A 15518-nucleotide genomic window follows, 5' to 3' on the forward strand; every position below is an offset into this window, starting at 1 on the left:
AGAGTGAGCGGCAGCATTGGTTTTCAGCGTGAATGCCGTGAAAAACACAAAAAACACATCTAAAACGGGAACGAGCTTTGCGATTGACTGTACAACTACATTTGACAAGAAATCTGAGGTATATTTTTACAGACTGCCGAAAGCTACAGAACAGAGAAGCAAAATGATCACTGCAATTCATAGAAACAACTTGACTCCACTCCAGATTAAACGGATTAGCAGTTACCACTGAGCACGTTTACATGCACACCAGTAAGCCGATAACTCACAAATGTCAGCTTATTGAAATAACCATTTTCCGCTGTTTACATGGAAACCAGTAAAACCAATGCAAGTAATGACTTTATTAACAACACACCATGACTTAATTAATAAATCTGGCCATGACCCTGTGTGACGACAAAACAATCATCTGCGTATCTGACTTTAAAATTTTCATTTGTTATGTCGGTTGATGTTAAATAAAGCTTGCAACATGTCAGCGGGAAACTTACAGCTCGTATATTATCCTCTCATGCAGTTACAGATGCAGCGTTTTGACTGAACCACTTCTACTTCTGCACGAGATGAGAGGACATTTTTATAATGTTCTGGGTAATGAAAGAGTCTGCATTTGTGATATATTTCCTTCTTCCTTTCCTGCAAAACGCTCACTCTGTCTGGATGTGTTTAAATCTGCAATAAGGATGCGTTTCTGTCACATTTCACACATGCGCACTTCAATAAGCCGACAGAAAGCAGGTTAATGCGTTTACATAATGCGAAATCCGAGTAAGAGGCAAAAAACTACCTGTGTTGACCGGTTTATGCTTAAGCGGTTATGACCCTATACTCCGATAAAAGAAAACGGGTTTTCGCGTTTACATGACCACATGCGTTGTCCGCTTATTACGCATAATCTGATCTTTTTAAATAAACTGACAAAAAAACTATAGGCTACAAGTTTTAGGGCTGGGCGATATGATTATAGCCTATATATAACATTGAAATTGTGATTACCTGGATTTAGACCTACCTATATTGTATTTATATAAAGCCTTCACAGGCAAATTTGCTAAACGTATTTCCCCGGCGTCAAAATCAGGCACATATAAATGTCAGGAAACACGATGGCTGCATGTCAATATCCACGGATCACTGGATCTTTGGTAGGCCTAAGTTGTAAGGCACACTTTTATCGAGTCCAACCATCGTTTGTTTTAATCTCGTTTCCGCAGTTTCCCCTATTAAATCCAGTCACGCAGCAGCTCTTTTGCCACTCAGTCCGGCTGAGGGGACGGTTCCCCTGGGAAAGTGACGTCAACAATGCATACCCTCTATACACATATGGGGGAATCACAACATTTGGGCATCTAGTCTAGTACAGGGGCTGACCAACCGGGCATACTCACAAGTACCTGGCGCCAGATGCCTCCGTTGTATCTGACTGCCGAGGATGCTGGAGGAACTCCAGGGGATGCCATATACCACTGTCCCGCTCTTCAGCACTTACTGGGCAAGTTCGTTTGTGAGGCGTGCCGTCATGTTGACCGAGGCCAACTCCATACCAAGAAAAGAGATTCTCTGCACAGGGGAGAGTTTGCTCTTTTCCCAGTTGACCCAGTTAACATGAAACCCCAAACGGCTGTCCATGTCCCTGTGTTTGTAAAAAAACTGATCTTGTGACTGGGCCAGTCTGTCTGGACCAGACTGGCTCATGCCAGTATAAATAGTTGAGGATTCAAATGCCCGCCTCCTCCAACAGACGTGCCTGTGGTTGGGTCACATGATCTGATCCTTATAAGCTGATGTTTGGCACCATCACATCAGATTTTTCTTTCATCAGTACACAGTTTCTTAGCCAAGTGGAATAATTCCTCTTTTGAGTGGCGACCATGGCCTTTACGAAGAGTTTTCCTCCTTGCATGCAGGTTATCATTGGTGATGATATGCGTAATATATGTGTTGCCTGTTTGTTTCAAAAGTTCATCAGTCTGGCCGGCAGCTTTGAGGGTGTAGCACATGTTGGTTAACACTAGTAAACTCACTCGAGGCTCACAGAGAAGGAAATTAATAGCTGAAATAAAGTCGTTATTTTAGTTCGCCTTCAGGGACTACCGCTGCGTGAAATCGCAGTGGGAACGCTCCCCAGCGTAACGCGTCTGAAGCATGAATGAAATCAGTCAATGGAGAGATGGAGCGTCACAGCAAGTGACGTCATTGCCCAGGAAGCTATAAATATCCCCTGAATACATAAGCCGCCAGCTTCTGATACTTCAGCAGCGCTCTGTGTGTGTCTGAAATCTTCGATTGTGTTTGTCTGTTCTGTCAGGAGTTTATCACTATATATATATATATATATATATATATATTAAAAAAACAAATATGAGCGAGCAGTATAGGAAGTGTGTTTCCCCCTGTACACGATACATTACGGGTGGGGATTCACACGAGCTATGTGTGGCTTGTTTGGGAGTGCAGCATGCCCAGTCGGCTCTCGAGGGAGTCGATTGTGAGCATGCGAGTGCTTTCCTCTGAGAACTCTGTGCTCGCGGCGATCGCTCTTCGAGGAGAGCGGTATGCTGCGAGCTCCCCGAGGCTTGGGTCCCGCTTCTGTTGAGGCAGAGCGGCGGCGCTTGTCTTGGGGCTCGCAGATGGGTCTCACCGGCGACGTTGAGACGGGCCCCGCCCTATCTCAGCTTTCTCCGGCGGATCTAGTGCCTCTCACCGGGCTCTGGAAGCACGCGCTGTGGCGATTACTTCTGCCCGGGTGGAGGCACATGACGATGTCGAATTGAGACTATCCAGTTCTGAGGAGCTGGATGTCGAAAGTTTTACATCAGAAGGACACTAGTTTGCCACATTTTACTGCGAGTGAAGAAGGTTTGATGGATGTGTTATCTCGTGCTGTAGAAAAGCTCAGTATCGAGTGGCCAGCTGATAGACAGCAGTCTAGAAATCTAAGTAAACTACATGATAGATTCCTGTCTCCATCACCTCAACCTTCTCGCCGGTGCTTACCGTTCTTCCCAGACCTTCATGCGGAGGTTTCAAAGACCAGGGTTAGACCGGTTTCTAGCAGAATTTACACGGATCAGTCAAATGCTTATGGTAACATTTTTGGTGCTAAATCTGCTGGTTATGTCACGATACCGAAGGCAGAGGAGACGCTCGCGAGCTATCTCTCTCCTGCTTCGTCGTCTTCACTTAAAGCACCGGCTCTTCCATCTAGACAACTAAAAAATACTTCTGTGCTGGTGGGGAAGGCTTACTCGGCGGCTGGGCAAGCGGCTGCATGTTTGCATACTATGGCTATTATGCAGGCTTATCAGGCCGACCTGCTAAAAGATTGGTGTGAGGGGGGAGAAATTTAAAGGTATTTTGGTTTGTTTGTTTTATTTTAAATAAAGTATATTTTGATTGTTCGCCGGTTCCCACCTCCTTCTTCCCTGAACATTGTTACACTGGTGCCGAAACCCGGGAAGAGGGAGGAACGCGCTGTCAGAGAGTCCTCGCTGCTGTGGGGAATCCGCGGTGCCATCGAGCATGGTGCGCGAGTCGCCGCCGCTCGCCGTGGTCCGTAGCCTGCTGCCATCCGCCAGAAGGGGAGGAGCAGGGCGCGGGGAACTCGCGGCCATGGATGCTCGAGGCGGTGCGTTGGAGTGAGTTGCCGGGGGGACGGTCGAGCTCGCTACCGGTCGCCTGGGAGTTGGAGGGGCGGCTGCCGTCCGGGAGAGAGCGGGGGAGTCGCCGCCACTCACCGTGGGCCGGAGCCTGCTGCCGTCCACCAGTGAAGGGGAGGAGCAGGGAGCGGGGGACTCCTGCCGACTGCCCTAGGAACCCAAGGAGCCGTCGCCGTCCACCGGGCGGCGGAGGAGCGTCGAGCCGTCCACCGAGGGCTACCCAGCGTCACCGCCAGGCACCGCGGAGGAGATCGCCCAGCTTGTGGGGAACCAGATGGCAGTGCGTTGTTGGAACCGGACCAAATTTATTTATTTTTTTCCTCTCTCCCCTCTCTCGATCTGTCGCTCCTCATGCTTCCGTCTCCGTTTCCCTCGGCTTGTCGGTCCATACCCCCCCAGAGATCGCCGCCACTCGGGTAGACACAGGCTCGTGGGTACCCCCCGGCCTGTGAGGGGCGATGGGGGTATGTGGCGAACAGGACGGCCGAGGGACGTGAGAGAACGGCGCGAGGCCGGTGGTGCGATTGCTAATGAGCAGCACCTGTGAAGCACACCGGTCTCGCATCTCTCACGGAGGAGCGGAAGCATAAAGGGGGAGCGACGACGTTGATGATCGAGAGAGGAACAGGCCTGTGTTTTAGTTGTGTTTGGTTTTTGTGTTTTATTTTAGCCAGCAGTCGTCCGCGAGGGGCTGCTGGCAGTTATGTTTATTTTCGGTAGCCAGCAGTCGTCCGCGAGGGGCTGCTGGCGGTATTTTGGTTTGTTTGTTTTATTTTAAATAAAGTAGATTTTGATTGTTCGCCGGTTCCCGCCTCCTTCTTCCCTGAACATTGTTACACTCCCGCCCCGAGGAAGTTATATGCCGCGAGGTGGAAACTTTTCACCTCGTGTGGAGAGCGCCAGCAGGACCCAGTTAACTTCCCGGGTGGTACAGTGCTGGATTTCCTGCAGGACCGTCTCCCCACAGGGTTATCCCACTCCACACTGAAGGTGTACGTGGTGGCCTTAGCTGCTTATCACGCCCCTTCGAGCGGAGGTTCTCTCGGGAGACACCCACTTATATCTCGCTTCCTTCGTGGCGCCTTGAGGCTGAGGCCTGCAGTTCGCACGAGGGTACCAGCTTGGGATCTGGCCATCGTCTTAGAAGGTCTCTCCCTAGCTCCTTTCGAGCCCATCGAGGAAGTATCGGAAAAGTTTCTTACACTAAAGACTATCCTTCTTCTCGCTATCTCATCTCTAAAAATAATTGGAGATATTCAAGCACTTTCGGTGGCTCCCTCGTGCCTGGAATTTGCTCCTGGTATGGTTAAGGCCTTTCTCTGTCCGAGACCAGGTTATGTTCCTAAGGTGCCAACTACTTTTGTTAGACCTTTAGTTCTGCATGCTTTCTGTCCTCCGCCTTTTCTGACGTCAGACCAGAAGAAACTTAATTGGCTGTGCCCCGTTCGGGCTTTAGATGCTTATGTCCACAGAGCTGCCCTGTGGAGGAGATCAGAACAACTGTTTGTCTGTTTTGGGTCACCTAAGAAAGGGTGTCCTGCATCTAAGCAAAGGATGAGCAATTGGGTGGTCGAGGCCATCTCGCTAGCTTACGGTTCGGCCCATCAGCCTTCACCTTTGGCTGTAAGGGCTCATTCCACCAGGAGTATGGCTGCCTCTACAGCTCTTATTTCAGGAGCTTCTCTTCAGGACGTTTGTGATGCGGCAGGCTGGTCCTTACCACACAATTTCGTTAGATTTTATTCCCTTGATCTTAGCTCCACTCCCGGGGCTCAGGTTCTCTCATCGGTTTTTGTCTCCTAATGACACACGACGGGGATTTGGTCGTATGGGGATGTGGGTATTGCGTTCCCAATGCGATTTCACGCAGCAGTAGTCCCTGAAGGGGAACGTCCCGGGTTACGTATGTAACCCTAGTTCCCCGAAGGGACGGACGCTGCGTGTCCTGCCATACTCCCGGCATCCCCTTGGGTCGCTTGCTTCAGTAACATTAGAAGCTGGCGGCTTGTGTATTCAGGGGATATTTATAGCTTCCTGGTCAATGACGCCACTTGCTGTGACGCTCCATCTCTCCATTGACTGATTTCATTCATGCTTCAGACGCGTTACGCTGGGGGGCGTTCCCACTGCGATTTCACGCAGCGTCCGTCCCTTCGGGGAACTAGGGTTACATACGTAACCCGGCATGTTTTTCTCGTTGTTTGATAAACTTAAGATTGAGCCACTCTAGTCACTTGGACTATTTTAACAATGTCTTTAATAACCTTTCGGGAACAAGTTTCAATCCCTTAGAAGCCTATGCAGGAGTTATCCAGCTCTCAGATTTAATCAAAAATATCTTAATTCGTGTTCCGAAGATGAATGAAGGTCTTACGGGGTTGGAACAACATGAGGGTGAGTCAATACTGTACAATGAGTAACACTGTCCCAAAGGGTTAAGCAATGAATTTGAACATTTTCTCTTCCCTTCTCCAGGTTTGGTAGTGGTTATGTGTGGCACGGGGGCACCAGTGTTGGGGAACTCTAAGGACTGAGGATCTTATTCATTTCTCACCTTGACAATGAGTTCTATTAATCACAAAGTTTGGTCCAGTCTACACCATGAATGTAACGATGGTTCTGTGAATTCAGGATGACCACCAGAGCTCTTTATCACCCAGAATACGAGAGAAAGCAAACAGAGGCTGAGTGCCGCTGTGTATATATTCATCATCAGCATGGTCTGCACCATGATTTTGTTTGTGTATGATATTCCACAATTATATACAGATTAATTTAATTTAAGCAAACAGTAGACTATTTTTAAATTCATGTTTTTGATTATGTAAAGCTTTCTCAAACAATGCATTTTCAAGGTATATACAAATGTTACATTGAACATGTATCATGCTACTTATCTCTTACAGCTCTATGACAGCAGCTTTGGCCTCCAGCATTCGGTCATTCATATACTTTTTCATTCGCTCCTTTCTGCTTAGCGGCACATTCCTTTGCCGCTTCTTCTGTGAATGCTTTTCCCTGCTATGGCTCTCACCTGATGATATAATATTTAAAAAAGGATATTAACACATATACATATATATATATATATATATATATATATATATATATATATATATATATATATATATATATATATATACATACATATATATATATATATATATATATATATATATATATAAATACTTATGTATAATATCATACAAAAATCGACATGAACAAAACAAATAGAGGACAAACTGGCCTGTGCAAAATGTGTCATTGTGTATATACAAGTATTTTTGAATGTAATATATGCGTTATGTGTGTGTGTGTGTGTGTGTGTGTGTGTGTGTGTGTGTGTGTGTGTGTGTGTGTGTGTGTGTGTGTGTGTGTGTGTGTGTGTGTGTGTGTGTGTGTGTGTGTGTGAGTTTATACACTGAACAAAAGTAAAAATGCAACACCTTTGTTATTTGCCACAGAATTTGCAAGTTTTGAGCGTGCAGTTGGCATGCAGACTGCAGGAATGTCCACCAGAGCTGTTGCCCGTGAATTGAATGTTCATTTCTCTACCATAAGCCGTCTCCAAAGGCGTTTCAGACAATTTGGCAGTACATCCAACCGACCTCACAACCACAGACCACGTGTAACCACACCAGCCGAGGACAGCCAGCATCTTCACCTCCAAGATCGTCTGAGACCAGCCACCCGGACAGCTGCTGCAACACTCGGTTTGCATAACCAAAGAATTATGGTTATGCAATTCTTTGGTTAATTCGGTGGGGTTATGATATGGGCAGGCATACATTATGGACAACAAACACAGGTGCATTTTATTGATGGCATTTTGAATGCACTGAGATACCGTGACGAGATCCTGAGGCCCATTGTTGTGCCATTCATCCACAACCATCACCTCATGTTGCAGCATGATAATGCACGGCCCCATGTTAGAGGATCTGTACACAATTCCTGGAAGCTGAAAACATCCCAGTTCTTGCATGGCCAGCATACTCACCGGACATGTCAGCCATTGAGCATGTTTGGGATGCTCTGGATTGGCATATACAACAGCGTGTTCCAGGTCCTGCCAATATCCAGTAACTTCACACACCCATTGAAGAGGAGTGGACCAACATTCCCCAGGCCACAATCAACAACCTGATCAACTCTATGCGAAGGAGATGTGTTGCACTGTGTGAGGCAAATGGTGGTCATACCAGATACTGACTGGTTTTTTAACAATATTTGAAAGAAATAGGCCTTTTGTGTACATAGAAAATGTCTTAGATCTTTGAGTTCAGCTCATAAATAAAATGGGAGTAAAAACAAAAGTGTTGTGTTTATAATTTTGTTCAGTGTATATCAGTGGCTTACTGTCCATATAAGCTGCGAATGCTCTGCATTCCCAAGCCATAAATGGACTCGCTGATTAGTATTAATGCTAAAAATTACTTTATATACTATACATATACATTTGAAGTGTATCATAAAACTTACACAATAAAATGTTAGTAATACGTATGTAACTCTTAGGCATTTATTTGCTAAACGACCGTAATTTTCTTCAAATCTGCCACTCACTGGTAGTTCCGGCTATGGGGATCCACAGCAACTTTGCCACGTATGCTCTGTTGTTATGTATCGTCATCACTGTCCCGTGTTCTCATTGGTTTGCTGGCATATGGGGGATTTAATGCGCAGGGTTGGGTACCGAAACGCGGTGCCAATAGGGAACCGGTTCTGACGTAAACGGTAGTAACCAGACCGAATAAGAATGAAAATTTCGGTGCCTGATTTCGGCTCCTGACTCTCTGTGTCATCAGGCACACACACACAAGGTCTCTCGCTCTCTCTCTCTCTCCTTCTCCGCCGTGGGGGCACTATAGGGTTTGGAGCACAGTCTGTTCTGTCTGCCACACGCACTCTTGCTCGCTCGCTCTAGATTCCGGGAGATTTTAACTGATTTGCGGGCATCAGGGAGCCGTTATCAATATGCGGGTGACTCCCGGAAGGTCTGCTGATAGCAAGGGAATTAATGAAGATGCCAAAGACAAAAAGCTCCAAGGTTTGGCTGCATTTCACGTGTAAAATTACGCGTCAGAACACCCTGTCTGTGATTGTCTGACGCCCATATAGAATCACGCTAAATGCATTGGCTGATGGCGCGGGCGCCGCCTGGATGCTCTTACGTTGTCATATTATATTCGCGCGCGCATCATCTGCTCCTCAGATTTCTCTGCCGAAAAAGGAAGCTTGTCGGCAGCGCGGGGAGTTTGGCAGCGAATGCAGCGTCTCATTCCCTATTCAGAGAACATACCTGTAGGTTACACCAGTAACCAGAGACGTTCTCTTTCATAGGTTCACTCAACGCTGCGTAGCTGAGACGCAGTGGGAACGAAATATCAAACTCGCCAAGCTAAGCGCTGCCGTAACTAGTACAACGACCAGATAACTTACATGACTGGTTAAAGCAGACAAAACATGAGAACCTGGAGGCATGTCGAGATTAGACTGGTTAGATTACATAGTTTGATACAATATTGTTTTATTTGATATTATGTAAATGTGAATTTTTATTTTATATTGGTTTATTTATTATTACCATATGTTACTTGTATTTATATTGTTTAAAGATATAAGTTAATATTGTGTCCAGTTTGGCCCTGTAAATAAAAGGGTATTATTTTTTTTGACATAGTGTGTGCGATTTTGTTTTCTTAAGTACCGTTTCATGAACCGTTTAAGCACCGTAACCATTTAAAAAATACAGAGTAGGTACTGGTATCAGATAAAACCCAACCGATACCCAAACCTACCTAGTGGAATAAAAAAAAATACGGCATATGTTGCAAACAAACCCCCCTTTCAACTCAACAGCTTTTACGGGTGCTTGTGAAGGCATCAAAATGTAGGCAACTTTCAATAAATGCTCAAATTTAGGAAACTTTTAGCTGTGTTGCCATGTGTTATGAGAGTAAACAACTGAGCAGCTATCACTGTCTAGGGCGAACGCGCTTATTATAAACCCATTTAACATGCACCAGTGCTTTTCTGATGTACGAGTCACCCAGCATACCCGGTTAAAAAAGTCACCGCTACCTACCTATATATATATATATATATACACACACACATACACAGTAGTCAACATTTGAATTGGATCAAAACCTTACATCAAAGTTTATACATTTTGAACAATACCCGTTCTTGTCTTAGGAAAACTTTGATGAACTTTTTTGATCCACTTTAAATGTTGACTACTGTGTATGTGTATATATATATATATATATATATATATATATATATATATTATTTATTTATTTATTATTCAGTATATTCCTCATGGATTTCCATATAAAGATCTTACCCTGTCTCTTAGAATTCTCTGCTCTCTGTCTCCGAAGGAAAGAAGAAAATGAAGCCTGAAGAGGAATGAAGGGAATTCGTCTACTTGTGTTTTCTTCTCGTCGTCTTGATCCTCCAGTCATCTTGTTTTTCTCTGTTTTCCTCTTTAGCTTTTTAAAGAAGTCTGGCATCTCCACCTCCTTGTTATCCCATAAACCATGACACTGGAGGCAAAAAAACAAAGCCACAAAAATCTAACTGGTAGGGATGGGACGGTATGAAAATTTCATGTCACGATTATAGTGACCAAAATTATCGTGATTATCAATATTATCATGGTTTTATTAAAACGAGATGAAAGTGTTCAAAAAGAACTGATGCTCATACTGAAAACATTTCAAGAAGTTTTATATTTGAAAATCAACAAACAACAAATAAAACAAGTAGCTCAATGCACTTTTTAAAGCAAGATTCTGTGGCATTTCCTTCCTTATAATAACCGTCGTCAATAGCAACACATTATAACACAGCGCACACATCCATATATTACAACGGACGCGCACTCTCATTTCATTAAAATACAACTTGCCGTCTTGCGTCACCATTTTTGATTGATTTGAAAATGAAATCAGAGTTGATTTATTGTTTACAGAGTTTGATAATATTGTTGTGATCATCTTGTCTGGATGAGTTGTGTCCGCTGTACAAAATGGATTTAACGGGTAAGATTTAAAACATTAATCTCAATTCAATACGTCTTTGACTTGAGCAGGCGCCAGGCGACCATGAGTCACAGTCGCTTTTAGGAGGCTCACTGGGAAAATGCATTTCTGCAGGCCCCCGGGGCAGCTGAGAGCCAGTGTCTGTCCAAGGGTAGTCCGCTCGGACAGAAACACTGGCAAGGAGACCAAACCGGAGAGGCAACTGAGCGGTCCCGGAGTGGTCATGACCCAGGTGAACCCCAGGGGATGGAGTCTCCACTTATCCTGGCTATAACTGTCGTGAGACTCGTTGGCGGCACGATCGAGTAGAGCGGAAAGAGTGGAACAAATCATCCTCAGAAGCTTCTGCCTCTGTAATCATACAAGCAATTCAAGTAGTCTGTGTTTTACAGTCCCTAGAATTCATTTCAGCTAGAAACTGCCTATAATTGTATGTATAGGTACGGCTTGGAAGTTTTGCAGAAATGTAGGTAGGGCCACACATTTTTCAGATGGTTTTAGGTTAAGAAAAAAATGTTGGTTATAAACAGTTAAAATTAATTAAATAATGAGAAATACTGATGAAACATTTCTAATTAAAAATTGAATATTTTACCCAATTTATTGTGTCCTTGCGATAAAACATACAGATCATAAACTGCAATGTCTTTTGTAGATTTCTGGGAAGGTGGAGTACCTTAAGGATGGAGCGATGGAAGAACAGAGCAATTAACTGGATGAGGTCTAGCAGGACATAGCCATCTTTCTTCTCAACTCCAGCTATGTTAGGTACTGCGAATGGACGCTCTGCATTAATGCCACGATATGCTGATGTAGTCCATGGGAAGAAGCCAAACTGGAAAAAGTACTTCACCACAACTGTGAGCTGAGTGGGGAGAGATGAAGAAAGGGGAAAAAAGATAAACATTTCAGGTCTATGTTCTCTGCTCCATTGTTTCTGCTGGTGTTACCTGTAAAGCTTTTGTTTTTCTTTTGTGTTTATCTGTTATGGTTTAGTCATTTTATTTCGAGGATCATGTTTTGTATTTAATTTAAAAGTGTTTTAAATTCCAGTCTGCATCAGAAAGCTAAGGCAGCTGCCTTGTTGCCTCACCACAAGTAACAGACTTTCAAAGCAGCATAACCTAATGTTTAATGATCTAATTAGCTTTGGTCAAAATGAAGGGAATATTTAAAGACTACAACACTTCACTAGAAATGCATGCGAAAAATGATCCTACAACCTCTGGGCACCATTCTTCATACATGGATTACTGTGTGCTCTGAATCAAACCACAATCCTAGATCTCCAAGTTGTTGGTCCATAAACTCATACAGGCTTATATATTTAAAATGAACATTAGATTGCACCCTTGGAGGGTGGGGAATAATAACTAGATTTATACCATGGTCTGGGTGAATACTCGATTCTGATTGGCTGCAGGGTGTCCGTTAAAAAGTGATAGAGGACACCTAGTAAAGTAGTTCTGGTGAAACTGCCTGTTTACCATTCGAAATTAATAAATAAATGTGCCGCCTACAACAGCTGTGAGTAACCATAGCAACATGCAGTCAAAGTATCCGTTAACAATTTGCTCTATCAAAACAAACATCTAACGTTAGTTAGATATTACATAGCCTACTAATACAACAATGAGCGACTTCGTTATTTCTTTTAACATTTATGGAGAATATGACAACTTTGACGACTGGGATGCTGCTGAAGAAAGAAAAAATGTACTACTAATACAACAATGATTGCCTCCGCACTTCAGCGGAGGCAACCGTCCTCCGCTGCATTAATGCCACGATATGCTGATGTAGTCCATGGGAAGAAGCCAAACTGGAAAAAGTACTTCACCACAACTGTGAGCTGAGTGGGGAGAGATGAAGAAAGGGGAAAAAAGATAAACATTTCAGGTCTATGTTCTCTGCTCCATTGTTTCTGCTGGTGTTACCTGTAAAGCTTTTGTTTTTCTTTTGTGTTTATCTGTTATGGTTTAGTCATTTTGTTTCGAGGATCATGTTTTGTATTTAATTTAAAAGTGTTTTAAATTCCAGTCTGCATCAGAAAGCTAAGGCAGCTGCCTTGTTGCCTCACCACAAGTAACAGACTTTCAAAGCAGCATAACCTAATGTTTAATGATCTAATTAGCTTTGGTCAAAATGAAGGGAATATTTAAAGACTACAACACTTCACTAGAAATGCATGCGAAAAATGATCCTACAACCTCTGGGCACCATTCTTCATACATGGATTACTGTGTGCTCTGAATCAAACCACAATCCTAGATCTCCAAGTTGTTGGTCCATAAACTCATACAGGCTTATATATTTAAAATGAACATTAGATTGCACCCTTGGAGGGTGGGGAATAATAACTAGATTTATACCATGGTCTGGGTGAATACTCGATTCTGATTGGCTGCAGGGTGTCCGTTAAAAAGTGATAGAGGACACCTAGTAAAGTAGTTCTGGTGAAACTGCCTGTTTACCATTCGAAATTAATAAATAAATGTGCCGCCTACAACAGCTGTGAGTAACCATAGCAACATGCAGTCAAAGTATCCGTTAACAATTTGCTCTATCAAAACAAACATCTAACGTTAGTTAGATATTACATAGCCTACTAATACAACAATGAGCGACTTCGTTATTTCTTTTAACATTTATGGAGAATATGACAACTTTGACGACTGGGATGCTGCTGAAGAAAGAAAAAATGTACTACTAATACAACAATGATTGCCTCCGCACTTCAGCGGAGGCAACCGTCCTCCGCTGCGCGTCGGCCGGTTCACACCTCGCCGTCGTCCATTAAAACCTGACAATGGACACCTCGTCGGGCATTAACCCTTACACATATCAGTACCATTTATGACAGCTACAGCTGAAATAAAAATAGTCTATTAGATTTATGTTAGATTGTACATACAATTATAACAATTCTGCCTTAATACCAGTAATACAAAGTTCTTAGTCCCCAGCCCTTGAGGGAAAGACATTAACAGATACATCCAAATTTTGAGTTCAGATTCCATGCTCTGAGTCTACAACTTGTGAGGCAGCAACTGAGATGACAATGTTCTGAGTCTCCAGCCTATGCGGAAAGAGACATTAACAAAAACTGTCCATAGTCTTTGTCCAGCAAGACAATAACAGATGCAGCCCGTCCCGTGTCTGCATGCCTAAAAGACAAAAGCAGATTGTCCAAGTTGTGAGTCTCTGGCCCAGAAAGGCAGAAGACATACAAACACTTTTGCAACAAGGTTAAGCCCAGGAGAGCAAACCTCCACTTCAAGGTACTGGTACAAGGTGCTTCAAGGTCTGCGTGTTTCACATTAAGGACCTTCTCCTCCTACTTCAGATCCTCATCTGCGTGTGCCGGATTCTAGGCAGTGTTGCCAACTTAGTGACTTTTCAGATCCCTTTAGTGGCTTTTTTATATAGCAACAAATCTAGTGACATTTTGGACTGCTCGTTAACATGTAGTCAGTCACTATATCATACTTGTTCTGTTGACTGACAGAAAATATGTAAATGAGAACATCTTTATTGGACATTCGGTCATATATTAAAATACAGTAAGGGAGCGCAGATTAGGAGAGAAAACGTCCCGGGTTACGTATGTAACCCTAGTTCCCCGAAGGGACGGACGCTGCGTGAAATCGCAGTGGGAACGCCCTCAGCGTGACGCGTCTGAAGCATGAATAAAATCAGTCAATGGAGAGAATGAGCGTACGGCGAGTGACGTCATCGACCAGGAAGCTATAAATATCCCCTGAGTACACAACACGCCAGCTTAAAAGTTACTGAAGCAGCGACCCAAGGGGATGCCGAGAGTATGGCAGGACACGCAGCGTCCGTCCCTTCGTGCATACGTAACCCGGGACGTTCCCCTTCAGGGACTACCGCTGCGTGAAATCGCAGTGGGAACGCAATACCCACATCCCCATACGACCAAATCCCCGTCGTGTGTCATTAGGAGACACAAACCGACGAGAGAACCTGAGCCCCGGGAGTGGAGCTAAGATCGAGGGAATAAAATCTAACGAAAGTGTGCGGTGAGGACCAGCCTGCCGCATCACAAACGTCCTGAAGAGAAGCTCCTGAAAGAAGAGCTGTAGAAGCAGCCATACTCCGGGTGGAATGAGCCCTTACAGCCAAAGTGAAGGCTGATGGGCCGAACCATAAGCAAGTGGGATGGCCTCGACCACCCACTTGCTCATCCTTTTTCTAGATGCAGGACACCCTTTCTTAGGTGACCCAAACAGACGAACATTTGTTCCGATCTCCTCCACAGGGCAGCTCTGTGGACGTAAGCATCAAAACCCAAACTGGGCACAGCAAATTAATTTTCTCCTGGTCTGACGTCAGAAAAGGCGGAGGACAGAAAACCTGCAGAACTATAGGTCTAACTGAAACAGTTGGAACCTTAGGAACATAACCTGGTCTCGGAAAGAGAAAGGCCTTAACCAACCAGGAGCAAATTCCAGGCACGAGGGAGCCACCGAAAGTGCTTGAATATCTCCAATTCTTTTTAGAGATGAGATAGCGAGAAGAAGGATAGTCTTTAGAGTAAGAAACTTTTCCGAAACTTCCTCGATGGGCTCGAAAGGAGCAAGGGAGAGACCTTCTAAGATGACGGCCAGATCCCAAGCTGGTACCCTTGTGCGAACTGCAGGCCTCAGCCTCAAGGTGACACGAAGGAAGCGAGACATAAGCGGGTGTTTCCCGAGGGAACCTCCACTTGAAGGGGTGTGGTAAGCAGCTAAGGCCGCCACATACACCTTCAGTGTGGAGTGGGATAACCCTGTGGAGAGAC

General features: G+C 44.4%; 1 protein-coding gene across 1 annotated transcript in view; it reads right to left on the reverse strand.

Annotated features, from left to right (window-relative positions):
• LOC143747042 (piezo-type mechanosensitive ion channel component 2) overlaps positions 1-15518 on the reverse strand; it is a 148781-nt gene that overhangs the window by 29852 nt on the left and 103411 nt on the right. The window contains 3 exon segments of the mRNA XM_077239493.1: positions 6567-6696; positions 10015-10216; positions 11391-11579. Of these exon segments, the coding sequence (XP_077095608.1) occupies positions 6567-6696; positions 10015-10216; positions 11391-11579 (521 nt within the window).

This window comes from Siphateles boraxobius, unplaced genomic scaffold (assembly GCF_051911475.1).
Source record: "Siphateles boraxobius isolate OS27281-9 unplaced genomic scaffold, OSU_SipBor_1 100, whole genome shotgun sequence".
NCBI lineage: Eukaryota > Metazoa > Chordata > Actinopteri > Cypriniformes > Leuciscidae > Siphateles > Siphateles boraxobius.